General features: G+C 32.6%; 1 protein-coding gene across 2 annotated transcripts; it reads left to right on the plus strand.

Annotated features, from left to right (window-relative positions):
- Nucleotides 1-705: 705 nt before the first annotated feature.
- On the plus strand, nucleotides 706-6,254 carry LOC129882136 (probable uridine nucleosidase 1). 2 transcript variants are annotated; one of them, XM_055956300.1, is made up of 9 exons: nucleotides 706-1,138; nucleotides 3,482-3,597; nucleotides 3,744-3,803; nucleotides 4,077-4,259; nucleotides 4,347-4,451; nucleotides 5,015-5,111; nucleotides 5,215-5,322; nucleotides 5,566-5,701; nucleotides 5,886-6,254. In XM_055956300.1, the coding sequence occupies exons 1-9, from the start codon at nucleotides 1,054-1,056 to the stop codon at nucleotides 5,992-5,994; spliced, it is 999 nt and encodes a 332-aa protein (XP_055812275.1). In that variant the 5' UTR covers nucleotides 706-1,053; the 3' UTR covers nucleotides 5,995-6,254. The 2 variants fall into 2 exon arrangements, with proteins under 2 accessions (XP_055812275.1, XP_055812274.1); XM_055956299.1 differs by having other exon boundaries at nucleotides 708-1,144.
- The last annotated feature ends 6,665 nt before the right edge of the window (nucleotides 6,255-12,919 follow it).

Raw genomic sequence — 12,919 nt, forward strand, 5'->3', positions numbered from 1 at the left:
TTTCTAATTTCTTCCAAAAATAGCTAGAATTTTGTCGTTAATGCTACTTTCTACTTCAAATCTTGAAGTTAGGGTTTGTAATCAACTTCAATTTCTTATTTAGGATCTTTAATTTGAATTTTAATTTTTCTCTAAATTCATTAAAAATGACAAATGAAAACTTGAATAAGCTTTGTATGGATGAATCATACTCAATGCTCAACGATGAAGTGAAATGCAAATACGAATTTTTGCTGAATTTGCAAACTTATTGATCGAAATCAATGGGGCGAGAGAGATGAGAAAAGAAGAAAGTTTTTTTGAGTTATTTTCTTGATTCTGATTGATTGTAGGGAATAGAAAGAGAGTATTGAGGGAAAAGAAAAGTATTAAGGTGGGTGGATCTAATTTTAAGTGGGACCCATGCGTGTATACACAATATTCACTATATTTGATTTATGTGGATAAGTCAACATTCAGGGGTGTATAAGATAGATAAAAAAATATTTAGGGGGTGATAAGACACCCATATAGTTGGAGTGTGTAGTTGAAATTTCGAATATAGATTGAGGGATTTTAGACTATTTTCTCTAATTTAAAATCATTATATAAACCCATAATTTTTAAATTCTAAATATATTAGAGGTCTTGAATTCGAACCATAAAATAAAATCGTTTTTAATTTTCGAATACTAAATATCAAAAGCGAAAAAACCTAAAGAGAACACAATGGAATCAAACCACATATTCTTATCTACTTTTCTTTCCCAAACTCAGATATATTCACACATAACTCAATAAAACACCAAAAACAAGAAAAGAAAAACGTAAAAGAAAAAAAGGAGCAGAGTTTATTAGAAAATTCAGCTCATCATCAGAGCTGACTCTTACAAACTCCTATCCTTTTTCACCTTTTTAATAAACCCCACAATTTCATTTTTTTTTTCTTATTCTATGATTTGATTTTTGTTATTATATTACACTTTCATTGTCTTTCTAGGTACCAAGATTCCTCAATCTTTTTTTTTTCTTCAAAAAAAATTCCTCTTTTGAATTCTTGAAAACTTTTCAAGAATGTCGATTTGTGATGGTGATTTGGTGGCTTCAAACAATTCTTTTGCTAAGCAACGTGAAAAGATCATCATTGACACTGATCCTGGTATTGGTAAAAATTCTTCTTACCCTAAGAAAAAAATTGTTTAAAGTTGGGAACTTTAGCAAATTTCAGCATTTTTATTTTCAGTTTCTTGAATTTGGCTGTTGATTATTTTTCATGAATGAATTTGAAGTTGAGGTTCTTGTGAATTTTTTTAGCTAATTATTTAGTTGATGGTAATGGGGTTTTGATTTTCTTAGAGAATTAGATGACCCTTTTGTTTAAAGTTGGGCACTTTAGCAAATTTTAGCTTCTTTTTCAGTTTCTTGAATTTGGGTGTTTTGAGTTGTTTTTTTTCATGAAAGAGTTTAATGTTGAGAGTTTTAGTAATTGGCTGAATTGTTTTTTTCATGAAAGAGTTTAATGTTGAGAGTTTTAGTAATTGGCTGTATTGTTTATGTGATGCAACAACAACAACAACATAGACGGTGTAATTACACAAGTGGGGTATGGGGAGGGTAGTGTAGGTTGTACATAGACCTTACATTTACCCTGGGAGGTAGAGAGGTTGTTTCCAATAGATCATGCGAATTGTTTATGTGATGGTAATTGGGTTTTGATTTTGTTAGAAAATCGATGATCCTTTTGCTTAAAGTTGGGAACTTTAGCAAATTTTAGCATTTTTATTTCAGTTTCTTGAATTTGGGTGTTGATGTTTTTATTTTCATGAATGGGTTGAAGAGTTTTAGTAATTAGCTGAATTGTTTATGTGATGCAACTACAACCACATCAACATACCCAGTGTAGTCCACAAGTAAGGCCTAGGAAGGGTAGGCCGGTAGGGTGTATGCAAATGTTACCCCTAACTTGGGAGATAGAGAGGTTGTTTCCGATAGACCTTCAGTGAATTGTTCATGTGATGGTAATTGGGTTTTGATTTTGTTAGACAAATAGATGACCCTTTTGTTTGAAGTTGGGAACTTTAGCAAATTTCAGCATTTTTTTTTCAGTTTCTTGAATTTGTGTTGTTTGTTTTTCATGAATGAGTTTAATTTTGAGACTTTTAGTAAAATATTTATTTGATGGTAACTGGGTTTTGAATCTCTTAGAATAATAGATAAATTTTTGGTAAATCTTTACCCTTTTGTTTGAAGTTGGGAACTTTAGTAAATTTCAGTATTTTTTTCAGTTTCTTGAATTTGGGTGTTCATTTTTTTATGGATGAATTTAAAGTTGAGATTTTTAGTGTTTTTTCCAGATGAATTGTTTGTTTGATTGGAATTGGGTTTTGAGTTTCTTAGACAACTAGATGACATTTTAGGAAATTTTGTATAGTTTTGGGAGTTCTTATGGGAATGTGGTATCTTTTCTGGGATTCATTTTTGTATACTTGAAGATTCTTCTTTTTTGTTGTTAAAAATGCAAAACAAAAGGGCAGATTCTATAAAGAAAGGGTTCCAGGTTATTTTCAGCTTTTTGATTACAATAATCAGATAGAATATATTCTCTTTCTTTCTGGAATTTATGAATTTTGGGATTGTTTCAGTTTGTTTTGAAGAGAATCTTGGAGATAAAGTAGCTTTTCGTCATCTTAAATTAGCTTTACTTTTAATATATGAAAGTATGCAATTAACTTTATCTATGATCTTTTCTGATTTTGAGACTTCTTTTAGTCAAGGAAAATTTTGTTACTTTCATAAAGAAATAGGGAGATAGTACTAACACAGACACCTAAGAAATTATAGTACCGTTTCTAACAAATTTCACAAGGAGAGTCGTTCTTTGATCAGAGAAAGATGTATTCGAGAAGGGAAAACACTATGTAATAGCAGTATGTTTACCTTGAATGTATGATTTCCTTCTATTCTCTTCCTTATCCCAGAAGAGCAGAGTTGATGAGGTTTCCCAGTGTGTCTGTCTTCTTTCATGTTGACTCAAATCTGTAAAATTGGCCAATCATAACCAGATCGAGAAGTTTGAAGGATGCTTAGCACTTAACTTGGAACGGTTTGCCCTTTCTGTTCTGAAATCTCTTTTCCGGCAAAACTATTTTCTTCGTGAAAGAGGAAATTTTCCAAGAGCATATCTTGTGATGACTCTTTGGCATAGTTGTGCTTCATTCAAGTAGAAACTAGTGCACTCTTAGTAATATGATACTTGGTGACTCATCAACCAAGAAAAAAATAAAGTATAATACTTAGTGATGCTTTCTAGAAATTCTTTCGTTTCTATCATCTCAATTATGGGGGATAAATTGTGCCAGTGAATGAAAAAAAAGCCCTGTATCTCTCTCATAATAGGTATTCAACTGGCTGAGTTGTGTTTATATGTGTTTCTCAATGAGCTTCATGTTCTATGTGGTTCCCATTAGCACGTTGGAGCTAATTTTGTTTTCGTTGATATCAGATGACAGTATGACAATACTAATGGCATTTCAGACACCGGAAGTTGAGATCATAGGCTTGACTACAATCTTTGGCAACGTTACTACAAAAGATGCTACACGAAATGCATTACTTTTGGTATGTTTTCTATTTTTATTTGTCTAGTACCTTGTGATGAGTATAAATTTTTCTCCTTTCATGATGTTTACAAGTTCCATCTGCTAGATGTTTGTGGATCAAGTTGTTGATCAATTGCTTCTTTAACTTAATTTGCAAAATGATAGTGTGAAGCTGCAGGATATCCGGATGTTCCCGTGGCAGAGGGTAGCCCTGAACCTCTGAAGGTAATTTTGTTTTTATTTTTACCATATATTCGTTCAGTAACAATTTGTTCTCTTTGCAATCTCACATACTATTCCAAAGAGACAGGTGGTTAATACCTACCATGAAGCTAATTTTTAAAGTTTTTTTCTACCATGTAGATATATATTACAATAGATTAAAGAGGAAAAATGATGATTGCTTTTACCCAAAATTCTTCCGAGTTTATGCTTAATTTCCTTTCTCCCTTGTAGCTTCTCAACACACTGTCACCTAACTTTTATTTCTTGCTATAGAGAGGGGAACCACGTGTTGCAGACTTTGTTCATGGTTCAGATGGATTAGGCAACTTATTTTTACCTTCTCCAAATTCAAAGAAAATCGACAAATCTGCATCTGAATTTTTGGTAGAAAAAGTTTCTGAATATCCTGGTGAAGTATCTATACTTGCACTGGGACCATTGACAAACTTGGCTTTGGTACGTTGTATCTCAAAACTTCCAGAACTTTCAGGTTTCTGATTTCGTCTTGCATTTACAAAATTTTCATCGTGATCTGTTGGTTAGGCTGTCAAGAGGGACTCAACCTTTGCAAGCAAGGTGAAGAGAGTGGTTGTACTCGGTGGTTCCTTCTTTGCTTTAGGAAATGTTAATCCTGCTGCCGAAGCAAATGTGGGTGATTTTTTTCCCATTGGTTTTTATAAATACTATAATATTCACAATGTTCTACAATTCCTGTTTCAAACTTGTCTTGAGGCGAGGGTCTCTATCGGAAACAACCTCTCTACCTCACAAATTAGGGGTAAGGTATGTGTGCGCACACCACCGTTCCCAAACCCAACTTGTGAGATTACACTGGATAGGTTGATGTTGTTGTTGTAATGTTTTATAATGTGGAAGCATGTTTTAGTAGTCGTTTGACCCATAATGTCTGTTCAAAAACGTCTTACTTTAATATTCACCATATACTACGTAGAAATGCTTAGTTGACAACAAGTTCTCCTTGTAATTTGAGTATATTAGTATAATATGGGTCCTTTTTGGCATTATGTTAGGAGAAATACTACAAATTCTTGTGTATTATACACCATTTCATATGGCTGTCAACTTCTATAAGCTCAACTTTTTGTTGCATGTTCACGTATTCATAATGCGAAGCTGAAGAAGGTTTTTGTTGGATTCAATCATCCAATTTTTTACTGTCTACTCATTTGCTTAGTTTTCTGACGAAGCAGATATATGGGGACCCTGAGGCTGCTGATGTTGTGTTTACGTCGGGGGCAAATATTGATGTTGTAGGCATCAACATTACAACACAAGTCAAATTGAAAGGTGAATGTTCACTACTTAAATATGTCAAACGCTTCTATTTTTGCACCTTTAATTGTATAATTTTGTTCACCTCTCAAATAAGAGTACACTTCCCTGCTTTTAGATGCTGATCTTGAAGAACTAAAGCAATCCGAAGGGAAACACGCTAAATTTGTGTGCAATATGTGCAAATTTTACCGTGATTGGCACGTGAAATCAGACGGTGTCTATGGTAATTTCTGTTCTTATATTGTTTTTGGATGACTGGCATTGCTTCTTAAACCACTTTCTTGCATTTCTCTCGTGATAATCTCTTATTTGCTCGAACTCTTCAAAAATGTTGCCGCGTCCGTGTCGGATCCTCCAAAAATGCACCACTTTTAGAGGATTCAACACGCACCTGACGGCATTATTGAAGAGTCCGAACAACATAGGTTAGGCACCACTGATAATTATATACCTGTCCTCTTTACAGGAATTTTCCTACACGATCCTGTTAGTTTTGTCGCACTTGTTCGGCCGGAACTCTTCACCTTCAAGAAAGGCGTCGTGAGGGTTGAGACACAGGGCATCTGCGTCGGGCACACCTTGTTGGACCAAGGACTAAAGAAGTAAGTATTTGCTATTTTGCTCAGAACTCTCCAAAAGTGTTGTCACTCATGTATCGTATCTTCCAAAAACACACCACTTGATCCATCTGTCAACATTTTTGAAGAGTCTGAACAACACAGAGTATTTGAACTTATGTTTTTTTCCGCCAAATTCTGTATTAGAACTAATAAATCGTTATATTAGGTGGAATACGAGCAATCCTTGGACGGAATATTCCCCGGTTTCAGTTGCGTGGACAGTTGATGTGGACGAAGTTCTGGATTATATAAAGAAAACATTAATGAAACCGTGAATACCATTGGATCTATCGGTCTCTGCCACGTGTGAATCCTGCTCTGGAGATCGAGGAACGTCTTGTTTTCTAACAACATCCATCACAGCAATTGTTTTTAATCTTCTTTTCCTGCATTCCTTGCAACTAAATAAACCTCAGTTAGTTCTGGGAAATATGTGGCTTATAAAAAGGAGGGCATTTTCATGATTCTTTGCATGTATGTATTCAAGTGGCAAAACTGAAATAGGGTATCATTTAGTAATTCTTCCTTTCATTTATTCTTGTTTTTTTTTTTAAATTTGGGTTTGATATTTTCGCTCCGTCGTTATAGATTGCATGTTTAACCAGAGATTTCGAGTTCGAGCTTTAGAAAAAAACAAAATTTTTGGTAGGCGCCATATCCTCTTGCCTAGTGTGCTCTTTGTTCTATTATAAAATAGTGTTCACTAGTCACTTTTCAGGCATGTCTTTGAAGTATAGCTACCGTCGTTGAATATCAAATCACACGTAAAACTCTATGACAATGTGTGGAGTTTCGTCTGTACGTAATTTGAAATTTCATGATAGTAATATTTTTCAAATTATAAAGGCTGAAAAGTAGTTTTTTTTAAAATAAAAAAATATTTTACCCCTTCGCAGGGTGATTCGAACAAAATTAGAGACAAAGGATATTTACTATCCGAGCAACCCCTTCTTGTCGGGTTGAAGTTTTTACTTTTTTCCCCTTCCTCTTTGTGGAAATAATTAAGGAAGTAAAATTTAGGATAATCTTTTCATAATTAACAAAATGTTTTAGGAGTATTCACATATGAAATTATGGTTCACTATCAAATGCAAATAATATAGTTTGAAATCTCCATAACAATTATCCTTTGTAATAATATTTTACACGGATCTTCAAGAGCAAAAACGGAGAACAATTTCAATATTTTAGATTTTAGCTTTCCTTATTCTTTTTATTGAGCATAATGATGGAAATTAAAAGCAGTAAGCTATGCTTGGAGGGAATAGGGGCATCAGTCTTAGCTCTTAGAGTATCAAGTTGTAATGATCCGTTTGGTCATTTTGAGAATGAGTCATCTCTCTTCCATAAAATACTCTCTCTGTAAATTTAAATTAGAAATTTGGACTTTTCGGTAACTACAATTAAATTAATTGATGGGTAATAATGTAATGATCCGTTTGGTCATTTTGAGAATGAGTCATCTCTCTTCCATAAAATACTCTCTCCGTAAATTTAAATTAAAAATTTGGACTTTTCGGTAACTACAATTAATTAATTGACGGATAATTTTAGATAATTAATTTAATTGATGGGCTAAAGTATTAACTTATTTAATATCACTTTTCGTATATTTATTAAAATAGGTTAGTAGGGTTTGTTACTTAGTACCTAATTAATTAGAAAAAAAACAAACAAGAGAGAACGAGAAACTTACCTGTGACGCGGAGGAAGAACAGCCGAAACTGCTTCAGGTAATGGCAAACTTCAGTCTCGTTCTGCATATTAATTGCTAGGTTATGCATATATGTGTAATCATTGAAAAATAACTATGGCTAATCATTCAGTAGTCATGATTAGGTGTAGATTATACATTATTTTGCATTAGTTTTACGCTTTTGCACAGTTAGGTTAGGTACTGTTTTGTACAAATTGAAAATTATTTTCAGTTAATTATCATATTATAATTAAGTTTTGATATATTGAGATAAGTAATTAAATGTTAGGCATATTATTTTATATAAATTCTATTAAATTTATGATATTGGAAATATTGAGACTTAACCCTAGGCTTAAAATTTAGAAAATATAAGATTTGGTTTATTTATTGGCATCAAGATTTGGGAACTTGAATATAGATTTGTGTGAGTTTTTGGGTCTAAGATAGACATGAGTGTTGTTAGTTTCGAAATCTTATTGTGATTATTTATTTGACTAGATTACATTGATTTGGAGGCCCAACGAAAAGGGAAGACCCAAGTTCCGGAGTAATTGCTTTGATTATTTGAGGCAAGTGAATTTCTAAACCTCAGTTTAAGCTTGTAGATGCTTGTATTTCTGTGTTATGTGTATTGGGGAGCAATGAGAATTAGACTAGGTTATTGACTGTATGATTGACCTTAAAAATGGAGATGATGGGTATAAAATGGTGATCTAATAAAATATATTGGTGGAATTGATATGTTGTGATTATGGGTTTATTTTGGACATGTGAAATGACTATGTTGATGTGAGATAGGAAAAATTATTATTGTTTTCGTGTTATTATCGTGAATTATATGAACATGAATTGATTGCATTAATTCTGACATATTATGTTGAGACTGAAAATGATATGAAACAAAAGAGGTCGGGCCACACGCTCCATGACAGATATTATGAACCAAAGGGGTCGGGTCACACGCTCCGTGGCAGGTTACATGGACAGAAATGTCCCCCATGGATTCCGAACTGTAATTCAGCGGATGTGTACCGATAGGACAAGCATGCATCATCTCATTGCATTGCATCACATTTTGTTGATATTTGTGAATTCGTGTTTACCCCTTTATTGCTCTGTATATGCTGAACTTGACTTGATATGATTCATTGATGAGACTATTGATGAGTATTCGTGGACTGTATTACTGTTATTATTGTACAAGTGTAGAGTTGAGCTGGTTTTATGCAGGTTGTAGTTAAGGAAGTTCGGTTGGGAGGACAGGAGTAATTGTATCTATTGAGCTTTGCTTAGTTTTAGTTGTCCACTTGCTGAGTACCGTGTTGTTTGGTACTCACCCCTTGCTTCTACACTTGTGTAGGTTGTGAGCCCGAACCTGTTTGATCTCCTACTATTTTCTACTACATCCGAGGCTATCATTCCGAGTGTTGAGGTAGTTGTTACATCCATCTAGCGGACACCTCTTACTCTTTTATTATGTTTTAGTCCTATTCTAGAGACAAAGACATTGTGACTATATTTTCTTTTGTACTTCGGTAATGTATTAGTGACTTGTACACGTGATAACCAATCTTGGGGGATTTTGAGGTTGTTTTAGGTGTTTTTGGTTAAGTTAAATTTGATTTATGTCCTTTTTTTCCACATCTACTTTTCGTTGGGTATTAGACTGACTTGTCTCGGTGGGCAGAGATGAGTGCCATCACACCCGTATTTGGATCGTGACACAAGTGTACATGAATTTTGTTAAATTGATTTTTACATATTATCTATTATAATATTTTATTATAATAATTTAAAAAATATCTCAAAAAATGACGTTGTTATAAAACTTTCATTTAATTGAATGTACATTATTAAACAAAAGGGAAGACTCATTTGATCTATACAAGTTTCCTTTGTTCTTCCATTTTCACGTCTATTGGATTTTGAATTACTTACGTGCAAACTTTGATTTTCTTTTTCATTTAATAAGCAAAGTATTAGGAAAGAGTTCAATATTAATTACTCAACCAATTTCTTAGTGACTAAAACTTCCAAGCAACTCTTAAATTATCTTTAAAAAAAAAAAAACTCATTGTAGTAAAACATCTATAAAAATTGGCCCACACGTTAGTATTTATATCAAGCTAATGAATGCAGTGTGTGCATGGCGTAGGGCGGGCCAACGAGGACAAGACACAAAGAATGCCAATTCAAGCTTCTGAAAAAGGGACACCGCACATGACACTTTAAGCAAATCTCATATCGAAATGTAAAAAAAATAAAGAACTTTAGAAGATGAGACACAAGTTAATATGATACGCACACTTTTGGATTCGATAATGGCGTAGTCCGAAGGACAAATTCATGAGTCGTGTCGGGCCAAAACAGACAATACATGCTATGTATTTGGGCTATGATAACTATCGTATCAAATTCGGACACTTCCTCAGTATAGTGATGAAGCAACCTCAACGAAGACGCTCGAATCCCTAAAGAGGGTGTATGTGATGCATGATGGAAGGCAGGTCATAGGGAAGGACTGACAAAATTTTAGGTTGTTAAGCTTCTGACGAAGGGGTGCACTTGATACCTTAGTCGAATCCCGTATTTGAACGGGAGAGGAAAGTGAATAATTTTACGAGGCATAACACAAATTCATAACTTTACATGATTACGCGCCTTTTGGGTTCGATGAAGGCATCGTCAAGAGATAAAAAAAAAAGTGAGTCATGTTAGACTAAAGCAGACAATACGTGTTACGAGTTTGAATTGTGCCACATAGTTTAGTGATATATAATTTTCACTTAGGTTTTAATATGGCTAATATTTCTAGTGCTTCCATGGAAAAAATAATTGAAGTTCTTTTATCTGGTAAAGATTTTATTAGAGGAAAATTATGAAGAGTGACATGTTGACAAATGCAATTAAACTTTTTTACAAAAAGAAAAGTCAAAATGTCGTTTTTGTCTTCAACAACTAGCTAGTAATCATAATTAATTAGTAGTAAAACATAAATTAGGCAGAGTCTGCCACACAAAGAAAGTAGTATTCAGCTAACAATCAAAGTATGTTAGAGTAATCTATTTTTTAAACAAATTATTTGTGGTCTTAAATATGAGTCATTTTGAAAAACTTAATTTGTTCCAAAATATTTGGCGTTTTATAAAAATAACAAGTCATTGTTACTTGTTTTCAATGATCTACACTTACTTTTATAAATGGTGAAGTATTAATTAAGTGAGAATAATGAATTTCTGAGTGAACATTCCAAGAGAGATTTGTTGAGAATTGGCATGTAAGAATTTTTTCTGACGGACATTTCGTTAGAAATCCCATATTTTCGAATGATTTCTCGAAAATTCGGGTTCTTTTAAAATAACCACTCCAACTACAACTAAAGCAATTTATTGATCCCCTCTAATCCTTTTACAAAATTCCTACAAATACCCTAAAAAAATCTCCAAAAAAAAAAAAAAACAACAAACAACATTTATCTTGTAGCCATGTATCGATTTGATTCATGGTATTGTGTCTTGGTTTTGTCAATAATGTTGGTTTTGATCTTGTTTGAATCAAATGAGAGTGAATTGTTCATAGTTCAAATGCAACAATAGAAATGGCTATAAGTGCAAAGTGGCCATGTGATGAAATTTATGTGGTAAGAGAAGGGAAACATTGCAAACAATAAGTGAAAAATGTGGAGATCCTTTTACTGTTGAAGAGAATCCTCATATTCATGATCCTCGTGATGTTTTCCCTGGTTTTGTTATCAAGATTACTTCTTTCAAGAATAGGTAGAAAGTTGTGCAATTATGTTATTATAATCGATTTGGTATTCAAAATTTACTAGTCCGACTAATTTAGATTCGTGTCATATAAGAATATATCAAGAAAAGACGCTCATTATAGGAAATTTCTTCATTACAAAAACTCAAAACCGAGATCTTCCTCTTGCTATCAAGATTGCTCCTTTCAAGAATAGGTAGAAAGTTGTGCAATTGTGTTTGCTATAACCAATCTTGTATTTAGAATCTATTGGTTCGACTAATTCAAATTCATGCCGTATAAAATACATTAAAAAAAGAAAAAAATGCTTACTCTTGGGAATTTCTTCATTATTAGAACTCGAAATCGAGACCTCTCTTACTATCAAGATTACTCCTTTCAACAATAGGTAGAAAGTTGTGAAATTTTTGTTGTTATATGTTGAAGTTTACTTTGCATAAATGAGCTTTTGTAGTAAAGTATTATTTATAGTTATGATTGTCCCAATAAATTTTACTCATATGGTTCAGCTATGTAATTAGAACTATTAATGTAGACAAGTCTCTCCATTTTTTTCCCTTTCACCATCTTATTTTAAAATTCAACGTGAACTCAATATGTTCTTCAAGATCTGAATGACTCACTCTTAAAATGATACTAATAAAATAAGAAAACTATGAAAGGTTACAAACTCACTTGGAAAAGAGAGCACCCATATTCAACTTCGTTGGACCACTTTGGTATGTCATTTGGGCCTGAAACACGTTTAGCAAATTTTACCTAACTGTATCCCTACCTTTTTTTAAAAAAATTTATCTGAAATCTCTTTTTTATTTTTTTTGTTGAAATCTGGATACATCACGTACGTCCTGATACACACATAAAATATTGTATCTGATTAATTTATCGTGTAAGGTGATGTATCCAACGTCCTGATATCCGATCGATACATTGCGTAAAGTAATGTATTTGACATCCTGATACATCACATAAAACGATGTATCCGGCCGATACATCGCGTACAGTGATGTATTAGAGAATAGAAAGGAGTAGGGATTTTTGTAATTTTTTCAAATGATAGAAAACTTTAGAAAATATGGTAAAATAAATTGTGTATTTAGGTAATTTTTCCTTAATTTAACATAACATTAATGTAATCTAATATATTATAGCACTCCAAATTTATTTATCATTTATTATATGTTATCATTTCTTGTTATTCAATAAATACCCGTAATTACTTTATAAGTAATCTGATTATGTAAATATGTTACGTTCCCTTTACTTAATATATAGTCAAACTTCTTTATGATAGTCATCCTCTATAACAACTTTTTACCTTAACAACCATATTTTCTATGAAATTTCTGTTATGTTATGTTACATGTTCTCTATAACAATATTTCGTTATAACAATAAAAAATATCGAAAAACAAAAAACAAAATTATAAAGAGGTTTAATAATTATTTAAGTAATATTAACATTTAAAATTATTTTTCTACAAAAGAAGGTATCCCCTCTTTTGCAATATTAAATTTCTATTAGAAAAAAAAAACCACCAATGTGCATGTGAAATTCCCTACCATTTGAAAAAATTACAAAAAATTCTACTCTTTATCGGTCGAATACATCACTTTACATGATGTATGTGATGTATCAGAATGTTAAGTAATGTATCCGAAATTGAGACGCAATGTATAAAGACGTTTTGGGATGTATCCGGATTCTACCAAATTCAAGGGATTTTTCCCTA

This window comes from Solanum dulcamara, chromosome 3, assembly GCF_947179165.1.
Source record: "Solanum dulcamara chromosome 3, daSolDulc1.2, whole genome shotgun sequence".
Taxonomy (NCBI): Eukaryota; Viridiplantae; Streptophyta; class Magnoliopsida; order Solanales; family Solanaceae; genus Solanum; species Solanum dulcamara.